The sequence below is a fragment of the Cervus elaphus genome, chromosome 1 (assembly GCF_910594005.1).
Source record: "Cervus elaphus chromosome 1, mCerEla1.1, whole genome shotgun sequence".
NCBI classification, from domain to species: Eukaryota; Metazoa; Chordata; class Mammalia; order Artiodactyla; family Cervidae; genus Cervus; species Cervus elaphus.
In genome coordinates, this window is record NC_057815.1 from 58,075,690 (window position 1) to 58,090,508 (window position 14,819).

Sequence of the window (14,819 nt, forward strand, 5' to 3'; positions counted from 1 at the left end):
CCTGACACCAACGCCCTGTAAGTTCATGGTGTCCCAGGGACGCCAACACTATCAACAGTAGATTGCTCCTACCTTTAAAGGTGCTAGTTCATGGCCACCAAAGGTCTATTGGAAGTGAGAAAGGCAAGGCTGGGTGGGTTCATTTCAGTGTGCGAGCCAAGAAAAAACAAATTGACAAAAGTGATTCTGTTTGGACTCAGGGAGAGCCGCCCCTGCCCCAGTCTTGTCTTGCCTTGGGTTCAGCCTTTATAATCTGCTCAGTAAACCAGCAAAGGCCTCAGCGAGGTGGACGCTGTGGCCGGTGGGCTTATGCTGGGGCAGTCCAGAATGGACAGGCCCCGGGAGGCACTGGGCCTCACCAACGTGATTCTATTCTCTGACTAGCCTTTTTCTGCCAGCTCTGGTCTGCCTGCTGGCCTGGCAAGGAGGATATTATCAGCCCTGCTTGACAGACAGTGACTTGCCCAAGGTCGCAGACAGGGACAGTCAGTCTCTCTCCAGAGTGGCTCCTCTCCCCTGGGTCTGAGCTGCTTCAGATGGTACAGTTTGTCCCAGCTGGACCTGCCAGGATGGACTCGTGCCTGTGATGTCCATAAAGTCAGAGGCATGACAGGAAATGTGTGTCTCATGGGCAGAGAGGGCAGAGCCCTGTCCATCAGGCCAGGGGTGAGGCCTGGGCTGACGAGGCAGGTGACCCAGAACTGCTGAGTATCTTGGTCTCCTCACCAGCCCCAGGCCTGGACAGAGGGCCTGAGACCGAGGACATTTGAGCTGGTTTCGGCTCAAGACTGGCAGCAGGCCAGTGGAGAAGGCCTCTGGGCTGGCTCAGCTCCGGCACCAGCCCCCAGTCCCGTCTGCTCTCCCCTATCAGAGGCGCTGGTGCTACAGGCTCTGGATTAGACAGGAGGGCTAAGCCAGCCCCACACCAAACTCCCCGGGCCTCCCCAGCATGGGTCCTACTATAGAGAGAAGGTCAGAGTCCTACCGTGAGGCGGTGAATGTCTTGGGAGAGGAGCCCTATCTGCGTCACGGTGCCTTCCGAAGGTGCCATCTGTAAAACGGGCAGTGGCCTGGTCAGCGCTTGTGGACTGAGCTTGGGATTCGCAGAGGTGGCTTGTGAGTCCTATCCAGTCTGGGCCTGCTCCCCAGGAGAGTGGGCAAGGAGTGGGCCAGGCCCTGGGGAGCGACACATGGGTGAAGCACACACTGCTTGTCCCTGGGGAAAGGCAGAGCTTCCACTGCCCCACGCCGTCACATACACTCCTGTGTCCCCACTTCAGTGCCAGCTCTGAGGGGACACAGGAGCAGGGCACAGATGGGCCCATTCAGGGCAACCCTTCAGCACAGGTGCAGCATTCCAGCTATTCCCAGGAGCAGGGAGAGGTGGGGAGGAGGCCTTTCTGATGCTGAACACACTGACAGTCTTTGGCCCCAGCAGGACCTCAGACACTGATGCCCCGGTGTAGGCATAGCCAGGTATCCTCATCCCAGGAACCTCCCCGCCTGCTCAGCCAATGCCAGTCCGCTTCTCCTCCCGTAAACCTTTGTGGACGTTGTAGATTTGCCCTTTGAGGGCACTGCATATAACCCATCATTTTACAGGTGGGAAAACTGGGCCCCCACCCAGAGATACAGGACTTGCTTGAGGCCGCACAGAGAGTTAGTGACATCACAGTCCCATGCAGGGTTTGAAAGCAGGCACATGCGGAGAAGTCTCCCACCAGGACACTATAAGAAAGGAACAAGGGGTAAAGCCTGCCCTGACTGCAGCTTTAAACTGCCGTGCCCAGCTGTCAGCCCCGGGGAGCACCTCTCATCAGCGGTCCCGGCCCTGGGATCAAACAGCAGCCGTGCTAATAACTTGCAAGCTGGTGCCCACATTCCTTGCTAACTGGACTTCAAAGGAGGCCAGGAGGCCATGGCCTCAGGCTGCTGGTACTTTGCCTAGCCTCCATCTGGGACAGAACCAGCGTTCAAACTGGGCTCATGAGGCCTGCTGCGGCCACCAGTTACGATGCTGCTGTCGGGATTCTGCAGACAAGGCCCAGGGGACCCAGTGGAGCCAAAAGCTGCACTGCGCCCAACTGGGATTTCAGGAGCAGGAGCCCAGACTGGCAGGTGCATCCCTCCTTGGCCACACCAGGCCCAGCTGGAAGACCCACTTTCGGTCAGTCAGCCTCTAAATCAGGAGGACAGGTCTGTTCCAGCTCCGCCAATATACAGCAACCCCTACACAGGCCCAGGGAGGGCAGTCACAGTGGAACTCACACAACACATGCAAGAACAGAGGCCTGCCAGCAAGGCAGGCTGGCTTCCCCCCGCCAGAATGGAAACCAGCTTCAGGGTCTGCACGACAGCAGAATGTGAGACGCAAAATGCCTCTGGGCTTCCCACTGGGTGGTGCACCCTAAAGTGAGGCCACAGGCTCCTCCAAAGGATGGTGGGGGGGGCGGTGACTCCTTGCCCCATCCCCCTTTCCCAGGACATGCGCAAATCGCAGCCCAGCTCAGCAGTGGGGGCTCTCGAGCAGCACTCCAGCTGTCAATGTGCCCACCTCACTCCCCTGGACATGCTTAGAGATATGCTGTGCTGCTCGCTTTCTACATAAATACGGGCTTTATTACCGAAAGAGACCACCTCTGAATGAAGTCACGACAGTTCCATTGTCCCCACAGCAGAAGGTCCTGCTCTGTCCCTGCAGCCAAAACTCTGGCCACAGGCCCAAGGCACTTGGGACTGCCCTCCACCGGGGAGCAGCTGAGGGGCCTGAGAGCTGAGCCCCTCAGGGTTGACTGCGGTCTCAGGACCTGTGTCCAAGCTCAGGTGTGGCCACCAATGCTGTAGGTGGACATTCGGACTTACCAAAAATGTACAAGCATCCTAAAGTGTCCTTGCTCCTGAGTCCCCAAGTCTGGCCCCTTAGCAAAGATGCAGCTCCATACCTGGCCACCCGCAGGGTTCGGAGAAAGACGCCCAGGGGTGCGCAATGGCTGGAATGTTCTCTGCGGGTCATGCGCATACACGGGGGTGAGGTGAGTTACATGGTGACACACGCGGAGTTACTGTGAGCTCTCGGGACGCACAGACAGCACAGGTGACAAAGGCCTCAGCTGATCGGTCCCACCTGGTCCAACCCGTCCAGCTCAGGGGCATCAAGTGTGCTGAGGCCCCGGGTGCCGCTGTAGGCCCTGTGACCATCACCAACACTGTTGCTGGGCTCCATTGGGCAAATGTAGTCCGTCGATTCATCAAACTTCTTTTTTCTTATGTTTCCAAAATGTGAAAATCCCAGCTTCCTTGGCTAAAATACAGCAGATGCAAGATGATGAGAAAGAGATGACTGAGCTGGTATGCAGCTACCCTGACAATACATTTTAGGGCAGGTCTGTGAGGGAAGGAATAAAGCAAACTGCTTCTAGAAAAACTCTCTTCACAAAAATAGCACTCCTGGAAGCAACTGGCCTGCTGGGGAAGGGCCAACAGATCAACTGTCCCGAGCAAGCAGAGCTGCTCCTCCAAGGCTCCGTACCCAAAACTCTTGCCCTGTGATGTTGACATTCCCTGGGAGGACTCGGGACTCCCTGAAGATGCTGCAGTCTGTAGAGGCCAAGCTCACAGGACTTGGCACCACATGGGGAGCACTCCCCGCCTTCTCACAGCACCTAGGGCAGCCACAGAGAGCCCTTGCTGCCTGCTCCAGCACCGGAGCTGTGCTGAGTGGGCAGGACAGCTCAGGCAGGGAGGGGGTGTGAGATTCAGAGCCCCAGTGAGTGGTGCTGGTGCTTAGATGACCTCGGGACCTCTGATAGCTGTGTGCTGGCCACCCCCAGGGCTGGCTGCCCACGGGGCCACTTGTTGAGTTGGTAAGACAGCTCTGACTGGCACAGGGCAGCCACACTCAGGAACTTGTCTGCTTTGCAAAACGAGTCAAGGGGGCATCAGGAAAGAGGACCGGATGCTGCCTGCACATCATTTCTGTGTAAAGAAACCTGCATACCCTTGGACTCAAGAGTGGCCAGGAACTGGCCTAACAAAGAGTAACATAAAATCAAACCAAAGGTAGAAGCCAAAGCAGAAGTCACGAGAGCCTCCTCGTCCAGGCAGCCCACTTGGGTTTGGCACCAGGTCCTGGCTTATCTGCTGCCCAAGTTAAGGGCCAGAAGGCAGGTCCCTGTGGCCACCCCAGAAAGGGCCTGGCAACTCACCCGGACTTTGGCTGTGGTGGTCAGTGGTGTGTAAGCAGGTGAGGTCATTCTCTCTCGCTTCTCCTGCTCAGCCTCAGGGCCGATCAAGGCGTTGAATTTGGTGGTCAGGTGACGTCTGAGGAGCGTTTTTTGTGGTGGGATGTTGAGAAGCATGGCCAGGGTGTCCCCTGTGAAGCGTGGCTCTAGAATCTAAGAAGAAATCAGACCAGTCAGCCAGTGGTGACCACCAGTGGTTCCAGGTGACGGCATTGAGAACAGGCTCCCGTCGACCCGGGTACCTCCAGGGCACTCGTCCTGTGTCCCCACCCCCTGGCTCCCCGGCACGGGGCCCGACTCTGTGACTGTGCCCTCTTAGCCAAGGCTGTCTCCCTTCTCATCCCTTGTCATCCAGGGTCCACTCTGGATGACATCCAAGCCACCCCCTCCTCATTTCTCTGCCAGCTTTGCCTCTTGAGAGCTCTGAGTGCTGAGACGGATCGTCCCGTGACGAGCAGGAGGTGACATCTAGGTGCCCTCTCCCTCCCCAGCCCTGTGTTCCTCTAGCAGCAGATGGAGCTGCCTGTTAATGGGCAGTTTTCATGCAGACCCCTTGTCCTGGACTCCTCTGAGCCTGTAGCTGGGAAAGTCTTTCCAGAGCCCATCTTATTTCCCTGAAGCCCATTAAGTCTCAGCCACAAGGGGTCAAATTCTACTTTGAGATTTCAGTTTATGCAAGGAGTTCAGATGAAGTATCAACTTTCTTACTGGGAGGCATGTCTAGCCCTTAGACGTCAGTTCCTGAATACCCCAGGAGCACCGAGGCAAGTAGACCAGCTCAAAGAGCCACTCACAATGAGCCCTCCATGGACGCCACTCCCACGAAGGTTGGGCGCGTATTCCGCCAGGTCCACGGACCGCAACCACTCCATCACCCTGTGGTTGGACCACTGCACAACTTCTGAAGGAGAGAGGTTACTCTGTGAGAGGGAGAAGGAGAGTGGAGTAGTTAGGCCTACAGGTCCTACCAGGCTCCTCTGTGGAGCCAGCCCCTGTGAATCAGTCAGCCCTAGATGCCTCACCCAGGCCAACCCTCATGCCTACTGACCCAGGCCTCCATGCCAGCTTCCTGAGAGCCTGCCTAGTTTCCAAGAAATTAATCTCTCACTCAAGGTGCAGGATCTTCTACTCAGATATCTAATTCCAGAATCCCGTTACTCCCTGACTCTCTGGTTACTTCGAGACTAACACATGAAGGCATGGAGTTATTCATTCAGTGATTCAGAAACACTTTAAAAGAGGACTACCGATTATGAGCTGAGTGTTTTATAGAATAAAGGTCTCACTGGCGTGGCCAAATGTTTTAGGAGAATACAGATTAAGATACTTACACCTAAGTGCCCTCAAGTGGCATCTGGGTGCCCAGCCCTGTGCCTGACATATAGAAGGCATTCAAAACATGCTCTGTTGAACAGGGAGAAAAGAGGGGATGGAGAGTACGGACAGCAGTTTTCAATTCTCTGGGAAGCTGGGTAGTACTCTTAAAGCAGGGTTAGACTTGTTCCCAGAACACAGGAGGCACGGTATTACCAACAATCTTGTAGAAGAACTCTGAGGTTCACGGAAGATAATCAGGGGATTCCCCAGGATGCGGGTTGCTGTGTTTACCTCTACTATTTCTTCTCTAGCAAAACCTGCTCATGGATTCCCTGTGAATCTGGAGGTCAGTTAATGTTCTACCTACCCAGAGATTCTGAAATACCTAGTTTCCTCATAGGCTCTTTTCCACTCCTCTGCATACTTTGACATCATCTTTCCATTTTGTCTCACCCTCTCCCCTCTCTCTCCTTTGCTCCACTTCCTCATCCCCTTTAATCATCATAATGTCTTTAAAAGACTTGCTGCCACTGCCCTCCGGCCCATAGCATGTATCTTCCCCCAGGGAGCTGGACGTTGGAGGTAACAGTGGCTGCGATGGGACAGAGTTCAGGCCACAGGCATGTTGGGGCACCATGAAGCCCTAGCAAAGGGAAGAATCCACAGCGTGGTCCCAAACGCAGCCACTTAGTGATGATAATGTCCTGGTTTTCTAACGCCCTATCTTACAGGTGTCCTGGCTCAGGGCTACCTGGACAGGTAGCGCCCTGCCCTTACCTCATCAGCCGGCCGCCGGTGCAGGCAGTGAGGATTGAACTTGTTGACGTGCAGCACGTGAATGGCACATTTGATGCTGAGATGATGTAGTTGGCTGGTGACTTTTAGGAAGAGTAGATCATTCTGGAAGAACAAAGTTTTGGTGCATGAACCAGAGCTTCTGAAGTGACAAACACCCCATGAGGAGCCTTTCCAGACCATACAAAACAACACGGACACGGCAACAGTTCTCCCTGGCACAACAGTTCATGCTTTGCTACTTGGGGCATCTTATGTGACAAATGACACTGTTTTAAGACCCTAAGGATATGCCAGAGGTGGTGGAATCAAGTGTAAAGTAACCTCCATGGGGACACCTGCGTTGAGCTGGGTGCTCACGGGGACGACCGAAACACTGGGGGAAAGGTCCTCACCACTGTCAGGTACTGCAGCATCCGCCCGTCGACTCTGGATTCATGAAACTGGTCTTTGTATTGGGGTAAGCCAATATCATCAAGCCAACCTACAGAAATGGGGAAGTGAGACTTGTGAAAATGGGAGACTGTGGATGCAAAAAAACATAAAAAGAAAGCAGCAGCAAATTATCATTCAAGTTCCAGCTGTGTTTCCCCTAAAGTTTAGTAATCTGCCTGCCTGTCCCAAGGAGACAGCCGCCTTTGACGCACACATTCCCAGGGAGCTGCCAGAAACACACATCTGCCTGTCCTTACGTGTTACCCAGATGTGGTCCAGCAGTGCAGACTTCTCCTCCTGCTTGGTGTTGATGGCTTTCACTGCTAAAACCAGCTTTTTCCTGTGAAGAGGGTGCTTAATTCCTAGCTCCTGAAAGTGAAAGATGGAGACAGATGTGAAATCTCGTCAGGCAGCCCAGCTCTCAGAGGCTCCTGTGTCTGGGTGGAGATTCTCCAATGGGTGGAGCAGACCTCTGCCCACCGCCCTGGGATCAACCCACAGTAACAGAATCTTGGCCTCCTTTGCCCATCTTCCTACGTGTGGGCATGTTGTCGGGGTGGTGGGTGGGAAGGAATGGGGGGAATTCATTTTCCCATGCATTGGTTTGGGGAGAAGTAGGAGCCTCCTCGCCCAGGGCTCAGCCCGTACCTTTTCCATGTCCTGAGGGGTAGCTGTCAGTAATGTGTGGCCAGAAGTCACCCATTGCCTCGCAAAGATGACATACTGAGCCAGGCCGAAGTCCTCCAGCCACGTGCACACACGCTCTGTGCTCCACTGGGCAAAGGGGGCATTGGCGTCACTGGAAGCAGAAAATGACCCTGTTAAGCACGAGGGCCTGGGCTCCATCTGAACAAATAGGGCCTCACGAAAATGGACTAGGTGTAAACAAACACCCCCATGATGGGATCCAGCTGAACCACAACATACTCATTTAAGACAGACTCTTGAGTTTCCTGGGATAACACCTGGTGGGAATCTCAGATCTGCAGCTGCTGAGGGCTTGGGGCAGTTACACGCACCTCAGGAAGCTGTGCTCAAGAGCTTCACTGATGGCGCAGTGGTAAAGAATCTGCCTGCCAATGCAGGGGACAGAGGAGATATGGGTTTGATCTCTATGTTGGGAAGATCCCCTGGAATAGGAAATGACAACCCATTCCAGTATTTTTACCTGGAAGATCCCATGGACAGAGGAGCCTGGAGGGCTACAGTCCATGGTGTCACAAAGAGGGGGACATGACTGAGGGATTTAACACACACATACACAGGAAGCTGTGCTCACACGAACACGCAGTCCACATACCTACACACTTGAACCAAAGCCAAGAGTCACAGCCCCATTAGGATTTAGATCCACACCTGAACCATGTTTTACACAGTGTTTAATATCATTTTTACGAAAATGCTTAGAAAACTAGGGAAAGACTATCAGCACGCAAACATTAAAAGAAAAACAAAAAACTCTGATTATCAACAGTTAAAATCTTATTTACTAATGAAATACTAGGGCATTCACATTAAAGTCAATAAAAAGACTTTTTTATCACGCTAGTAACACTGGTTAGAGTTGCAGTGAGTATAAGAAGAGATAAATAAAAAGCAAAAATATAGCTATTAGAAAGGTAGAAATAAAACCACTCTTCAGAAATGACATGATTGTCTACCTAGGAAACCCAAGAGAACTCAGTAAGGTGGCTAGTTATAAAATACACATACTCCTAATATTTACATGACATATGTAGTTTTCTATATACCAATGCACAGACACTAATATTTTTGTTACAATAATTTTAAATCCCACTGATAGCAACCAAAATTATAAAATGTCTAAGAGCTGCCTTTATGAGAATTGAGTGGGTCCTTGTGTGTGGGGATGGGGGAGGTGGTAACTATGACACTCAACTGAGCAATATAAAAAGGACATGAATAAATGAAGAGCTAGATCATGTTCCTAGACAGGAAGCCTGGGTTTTACAAAGCCATCAATTCTTAAAGACATCAATTTTTCATTTAAAGTCTGAATATAATGGCACACTCAAATTCCAGTTGAGTTGTGGGGGGTACCGGGGAGGTTGACAAAGCAACCTCATATCCATTTTTTTAAAATAAAGGAGGATTCATGGAATATAGAAGACTGGCTATTCCAAAAGATTGCTTCTAAGATAGTACTTCTAAAGTGCTGGTTAAAAAACAATTCTTTTTTTAATGCCTGAATGAGGCATTTAAAAATTCCTTGAAAGTGAGAGAATTTCTTAAGAGAGTCAGGATGACCAGAAAGCACCATGTGAGAACAAGCAGGAGATGATGTGCACCTTAGAGCAGGTGCTGGTCGCTCAGCCTGGAGCCTGGGTTTTTAATGGATCATGAATAAGCGCAGATCTAGGTTTTCTGAGACCTGGACCTTATAAAAGTTAGGGCAGGACCTCTTTAAGAATTGAATGCAGATGGAATATGTGAATACACAATTTGAATACAAAATTAGGAACAAAATCCGTATTTAGAATAAAAAAAAAATCACAGAAGTTACAAATCTAACTAAAATGGAAAAATATCATGGAACCCTGAAAAATAAAGTTTTTATTAATTCCAAATACACTTCTATGGTGCTTTACCTTCATATTTGGTATTTTCTGCATGCTTCATATGTCAACAACTCAATAACATAGCTGTCCTTCTGTATCTGCTAGGGGATTGGTTCCAGGATCCTGTAGACACCAAAATCCAGGGATGCTCAAGCCCTTGAGATAAAATGGCATAGTTCACTCAGCCCTCTGTATTTGTGAGTTCTGCATCCATGGGTTCAACCAGTAGAAATCTGATCTGTGGTTATTTGAATCTGTGGGTGGGGCAGGGCTGTATTTTCTGTGAGAAGCTTAATTCCACCTTCCTTCTAGCACAATGGACCAATATTTGTTATTTTGATAGTTTTAAAAAAAAAAAACTTTCAGCTTCACAATTTAAAAATGGTATTGTTAAATCCAATTTTAGAATCATTAAATTTAGGAAAACTATCAAGTGTCCTTTAGATATGACCTATAAAATTCCACAGCATTCAAGCTTTCTGGTGTTTATCTTAAATATTTTTTGAATTGACATTTATTTAATGTTCTTGTTGCTGTTGCATATTAGGCAACATCATCTTGGTCAAAGTAAGTATATCATGTAAAATCATCAAGAAATCTTCATCTTTTGCCAATGTGTTCATATGATTCACTTTACTGAATAACAATCAAGGAACCTATTCACTACTTTGAGTACATCATGCAAAATGTGCGGCTGGATAAAACACAAGCTGGAATCAAGATTGCTGGGAGAAATAACAACTTCAGATAGGCAGATGATACCACACTAATGGCAGAAAGCAAGGAGGAACTAAAGAGCCTCTTGATGAAAGTGAAAGAGGAAAGTGAAAAAGCTGGCTTCAAACTCAACACCAAAAAACTGCAAATCATGGCATCGGGTCCCATCACTTTATGGCAAATAGATGGGGAAACAATGGAAACAGTGACAGACTTTATTTTCTTGATCTCCAAAATCACTGCCGACAATGACTGTAGCCATGAAATTAAAAGACACTTGCTCCTAGAAGAAAAGCTGACCAACCTAGACAGCGTATTAAAAAACAGAGACATCACTTTGCTGACAAAGGTCCGTCTAGTCAAAGCTATGGTTTTTTCAGTAGTCATGTACGGATGTGAGAGTTAGACCATAAAGAAGGCTGAGTGCCAAAGAATTGATTCTTTCAAACTCTGGTGCTGGAGAAGACTCTTGAGAGTTCCTTAGCAGGGAGATCAAAGCGGTCAATCCTAAAGGAAATCAACCCTGATTATTCATTGGAAGGACTTATGCTGATGCTGAAGCTCCAATACCTGGGCCACCTGATGCGAAGAGCTGACTCACTGGAAAAGACCCTGATGCTCAGAAAGACTGAAGGCAAGAGAAGGGGGTGACAGAGGTTGAACTGGTTGGATGGCGTCACTGACTCAATGGACATGAGTTTGAGCAAACTCAGGGAGACAGTAAAGGATAGGGAAGCCTGGCGTACTGCAGTTCATGGAGTTGCAAAGAGTGAGACATGGCTTAGCAACTGAGCAACAACAACAAAATTCACTATTTTCGTTTGGAATTTATCTGTTGCTCTTGGTGAATTATTGCATTTGGTTTGATCTGGGATTTTTTGTGTATATATTTTTCTTAACATCTGAATAGTTTCTTTTAATTTCAGTGCTTACTTTATCACTTTTATTTCACATTCTATTAGCTCTTAAGTTTAGTTTCTAAGTTTCTGGGAATTGGGAAGAAACAAATGTTCTACATATCAGAGAGACATTTTAGTTCTGAGGTGAAATAAGTGTTTTTGAGACAGTAATTTGAATACCTCTGTCCTGTAGACCTTTTCAAAACATCCTAGAGCTCTGACATGCTCCTCTACCCTTCATCATCTTCCCATTTCTCGCTTTGTGAATGGTCTCTGCTCTCCTAAGCCTGTGGCATTCCCACAGTAGCAAACCCAACCTTCCCACCTCCTGGGGTTCTGTCAGTGCCAGGGTCTCCCCTACTCTTGTCCAGGGCTGAACATGGTGTTAAGTTATTTAGAGATGACAGAAAAGTACCTTTCATATACAGCCAAACCACTTATTTTACTGACATGTTCCAAAACATCTTTCCGAATTGCAGTTAAAATGATGTAAGTGCAATTTATCCAACAGGCCATTCCCATAGTAGACGGAGAACACAGGGCGCACTTATCATTGTATGTATTTCATTAGTCCTTTTCTGAAAAGAGAGGACTTCTGTTTTGAATAAGCACCAAGAGAACCAAATCTCCTGTTTAGGATTTTGCAAATCTGATGATTGGAAAGACTTTCCACAGACTAGCTTCTGGTTTTGTATATTTCAAATGTTCTTTCTTTTCCCACTACCCCATACTTTTGAAACCAAATGCCAGAGGACAAGTTCATTTTGGAATGAGATCTGGGACTTTGAGTTTCTGTGTCAGAGTGCTGGGCACACTGGCACGTTGGAAGCCATTTTTATAGTAGGACAGCTAATTAATGAAACCTTAGTAAACTAAACATGAAGTGACTGCAAACCACATAAACGTAATTCCACCAAACCCAAACTTAATGGATTCCCAACTCAACTTCCCCTAAATCAGATCCCAAGAATGCCCATGGCTATTCCACTGTCATCTGATATTAGTCTAAGCGTAGACCAAGAGAAAGTTGGAATAGTCAGCAGTCTCAAAACTGTTTGTGTTTGAAATGTCTTACTTATGAAAAAATTTCAAAACACACGGCTTTGTCAGTACATTGGGTAGACCCTCTCTGGACTGTGGAAGGGGCCCAGACAAGTAAATGACCTTGGGACAAAGGCAGTGAAAGGGGGTCTGAGGCAGGGAAGCACTCTGATCAGAGACTCCTCGTAAGCTAGAGTCACTAAGGCAATACACTCTGTAGACGAACTCAGAAAACCCCTCCAGCGATGGGGGCCAAACATGTGGCTTTAAAGTCTGCCTGACTTAAACATTTACACCCTACTTTTTCTTGGGGGAAAAAACCTGTCACCACACACCAAAATAAATCTCCAAATAGATGACTTTTGAAGTTTTTAAAAATTACTTTTGAAAAATTCATTGTTTAAAACCAGTTTAGAAAAAAAATCATTGAAAAATTTTAAAACAAAATAATGAAAGACATCACAAAGGAAAAGTTGGTAACTTATTGTACACAAACCTAAAAATTTCATATATCAAAGTAAAGTCTGCAACAAACCTGAAAAATCATCTATCACAATTTTTAGATGTGGCTTAATATCTTACTATACTGTATAGAGAACAACTAGAAATTAAATAACTAATTAAAAAATATTCATAACTAAATAAAAATGGGCAGAAATGCTCACAATTCACAGAAGAAATAAGCATGTAAACAAAATTAACAATAAGAATGTAATTTGGGGACGCCTATAAAACTGGAAGTTTAAACAAAGAAAAGCTGCAAATAGTTAATGCTGACAGGGTTGTAGGTTACAAGCTCTCACTGTCCAGCAGTGCTGTGTGTGCGTGTGTGAGGCACTCAGTCATGTCTGGCTCTGCGGCCACTCAGGCTCCTCTGTCCACTGGAACGTAAATCAGCAAAACAGGAAAAAATTTAAACATGGATTATTCTATAACCTGAGCGTTCCTATGAAATGTCATTATCAAATATTATATTAGCAAACAACTGTTCCACCGGAAAAAAAAGAAAGGATGAGGGCTGGAGACTTTCAGTAACAATGAACTTTTGCCTAAAGGAATATTGGTGACAATATTTTTTAAAGGCTATACCTAAATGTCTATAAACTATAAATGCCAGAGAGTATTAGCATATAATTATATCACATTTCTGTTTAAGAGTAATAAAGGCCTTTCTTTCCCACCAGCAAGCTCATTTTTGTTAGCATAAGCACAGCTGTGATAAACATACAGTCTCATCAGGCCTTCATTCCCATTCTCCTTGTCATCCATTGTTACTATTAACAAAGCACAAAGACATCCAAACAAAGCAACTCTGTGGTTGGAACTGCAGTTCTGCCTTTGGCAGAGAAAGTTCCCCACACTGGCCTCCCCACACCAAAGTGACTTGGCAGACGGTGAATGGGCCCCTTAACCACGCAGTCCTGCTCTAAGGAAAAACGCCTAAGGGTCTTAGAGAAGTTCTTACACCCAACCAATGATCCCCTCTTCAAGAATAAATTCAAAGGACAGCCAGAAGTGGAACAAAATTTCATCATTCAAGCTTATGGTGGCTTTATTATTTCATCCCAGAACCACTGATGTCTAAGGTCAGAAGACTGCCAAGTAGACTAGAATACTCATGGAATACATGGAAACGCTTCCTGTGGCTCATTTTCTAATGGCTCTGAATTGGTCTCTGCCTTCTCAGACCATATCCTTAGATTCTCTAGCCTCTAAAAACTAACATTTGCTGAGCATTTACATTTCTGACTAGAAAGGTAAACACAGATCCACGACCCTCGCAGAGCAGGACCAGGAGGGCTACGCATGCTCGGGTTTTCTCTGCAAGACATCCGGAGGGTGGGTCTGGGGACACTCACCAAAGGTCCCGACGGTGTACATGGGAGAGCCTGGCAAGGCCTGGGAACCTGAGGGGGCTGGGTGGGGAAGCAGGGTACGTCCACACGTGCTCCCTTCCGCAGGGTTGCAGGTCTGAGAACAGCATGCCACACCAGGGGAACATCCCTCTCCCTTCACTAAGGTCTAGACTGTTGTAACTAGAATTAGTATGCAAGCTGTGCACATCTTAGTCATTACGTGCACTTGGCACTTGGCAATCTCAGGGGGATGAAAATTAAGAGGGTTAAACCTTACATTTTGGAATTCCCTGATGGTACAGAGGATGAGAATCCATCTGCCAATGCCGGGAACACAGGTTTGATCCCTAGTCTGGGAAGATCCCACAGGCCACGGAGCAACTGTGCTCATGCGCCACAACTACTGAAGCCTGTGTACCCTAAAGTCCACACGCCACAACTACTGCACGTGCTGCAACTACTGAAGCCCGTGTGCCTAGAGCCTGTGCTCAGCAAACAAGAGAAGCCACCACGAGAGGCCTGGGCACTGCAGTGAAGAGTAGTCCCTCACTCATTCCAATTAGAGAAAGCCCACGTGCAGCAATGAAGACCCAGCGCAGCCAAAAACAAAAAAAAATTCTTACTTTTTACTGTTTGGCTAAATTTAAAATGTCACAGTCCAATCTTGAGAAAGGGGCCCCCAGAGCCTGTTCATGACTGAGAAACTCAGACTTTAGTAGGAGATATTCCATGGGAGATGATATACTGAGGGGATCATCTGACGGGAGCAGAGGTCGTGGAAAAGGGTTTCCCTAAGACACAGGACTAAAGGTTCACCTGGGCAGGTCGGAAGGGAGAGGCTCTTCTCCGAGCAGGGAGACTTGGGGAAAGCGGGGGGATAAAGCTGGTGGCGAGAGGGTGTCCACCAGGGCGATCTCTGGAAAAGTTTTTTTGTTGTTG

The 14,819-nt window shown here is 48.0% G+C and overlaps 1 protein-coding gene across 16 annotated transcripts in view; it reads right to left on the reverse strand.

Annotated features, from left to right (window-relative positions):
* PPFIBP2 (PPFIA binding protein 2) overlaps nt 1-14,819 on the reverse strand; it is a 161,860-nt gene that overhangs the window by 5,171 nt on the left and 141,870 nt on the right. For 12 of the 16 annotated variants that reach the window (XM_043904032.1, XM_043904057.1, XM_043904023.1 and 9 more), the window contains 8 exons: nt 7,437-7,587; nt 7,046-7,157; nt 6,749-6,837; nt 6,336-6,458; nt 5,036-5,161; nt 4,206-4,394; nt 3,125-3,301; nt 986-1,051 (listed from right to left, as the gene is read on the reverse strand). In XM_043904032.1, the coding sequence (XP_043759967.1) occupies nt 986-1,051; nt 3,125-3,301; nt 4,206-4,394; nt 5,036-5,161; nt 6,336-6,458; nt 6,749-6,837; nt 7,046-7,157; nt 7,437-7,587 (1,033 nt within the window). Of the gene's footprint in view, nt 1-985; nt 1,052-2,593; nt 3,302-4,205; nt 4,395-5,035; nt 5,162-6,335; nt 6,459-6,748; nt 6,838-7,045; nt 7,158-7,436; nt 7,588-14,819 lie in introns of those variants that run through there. The other 4 variants (XM_043904157.1, XM_043904148.1, XM_043904085.1 and 1 more) reach the window with 2 other exon arrangements.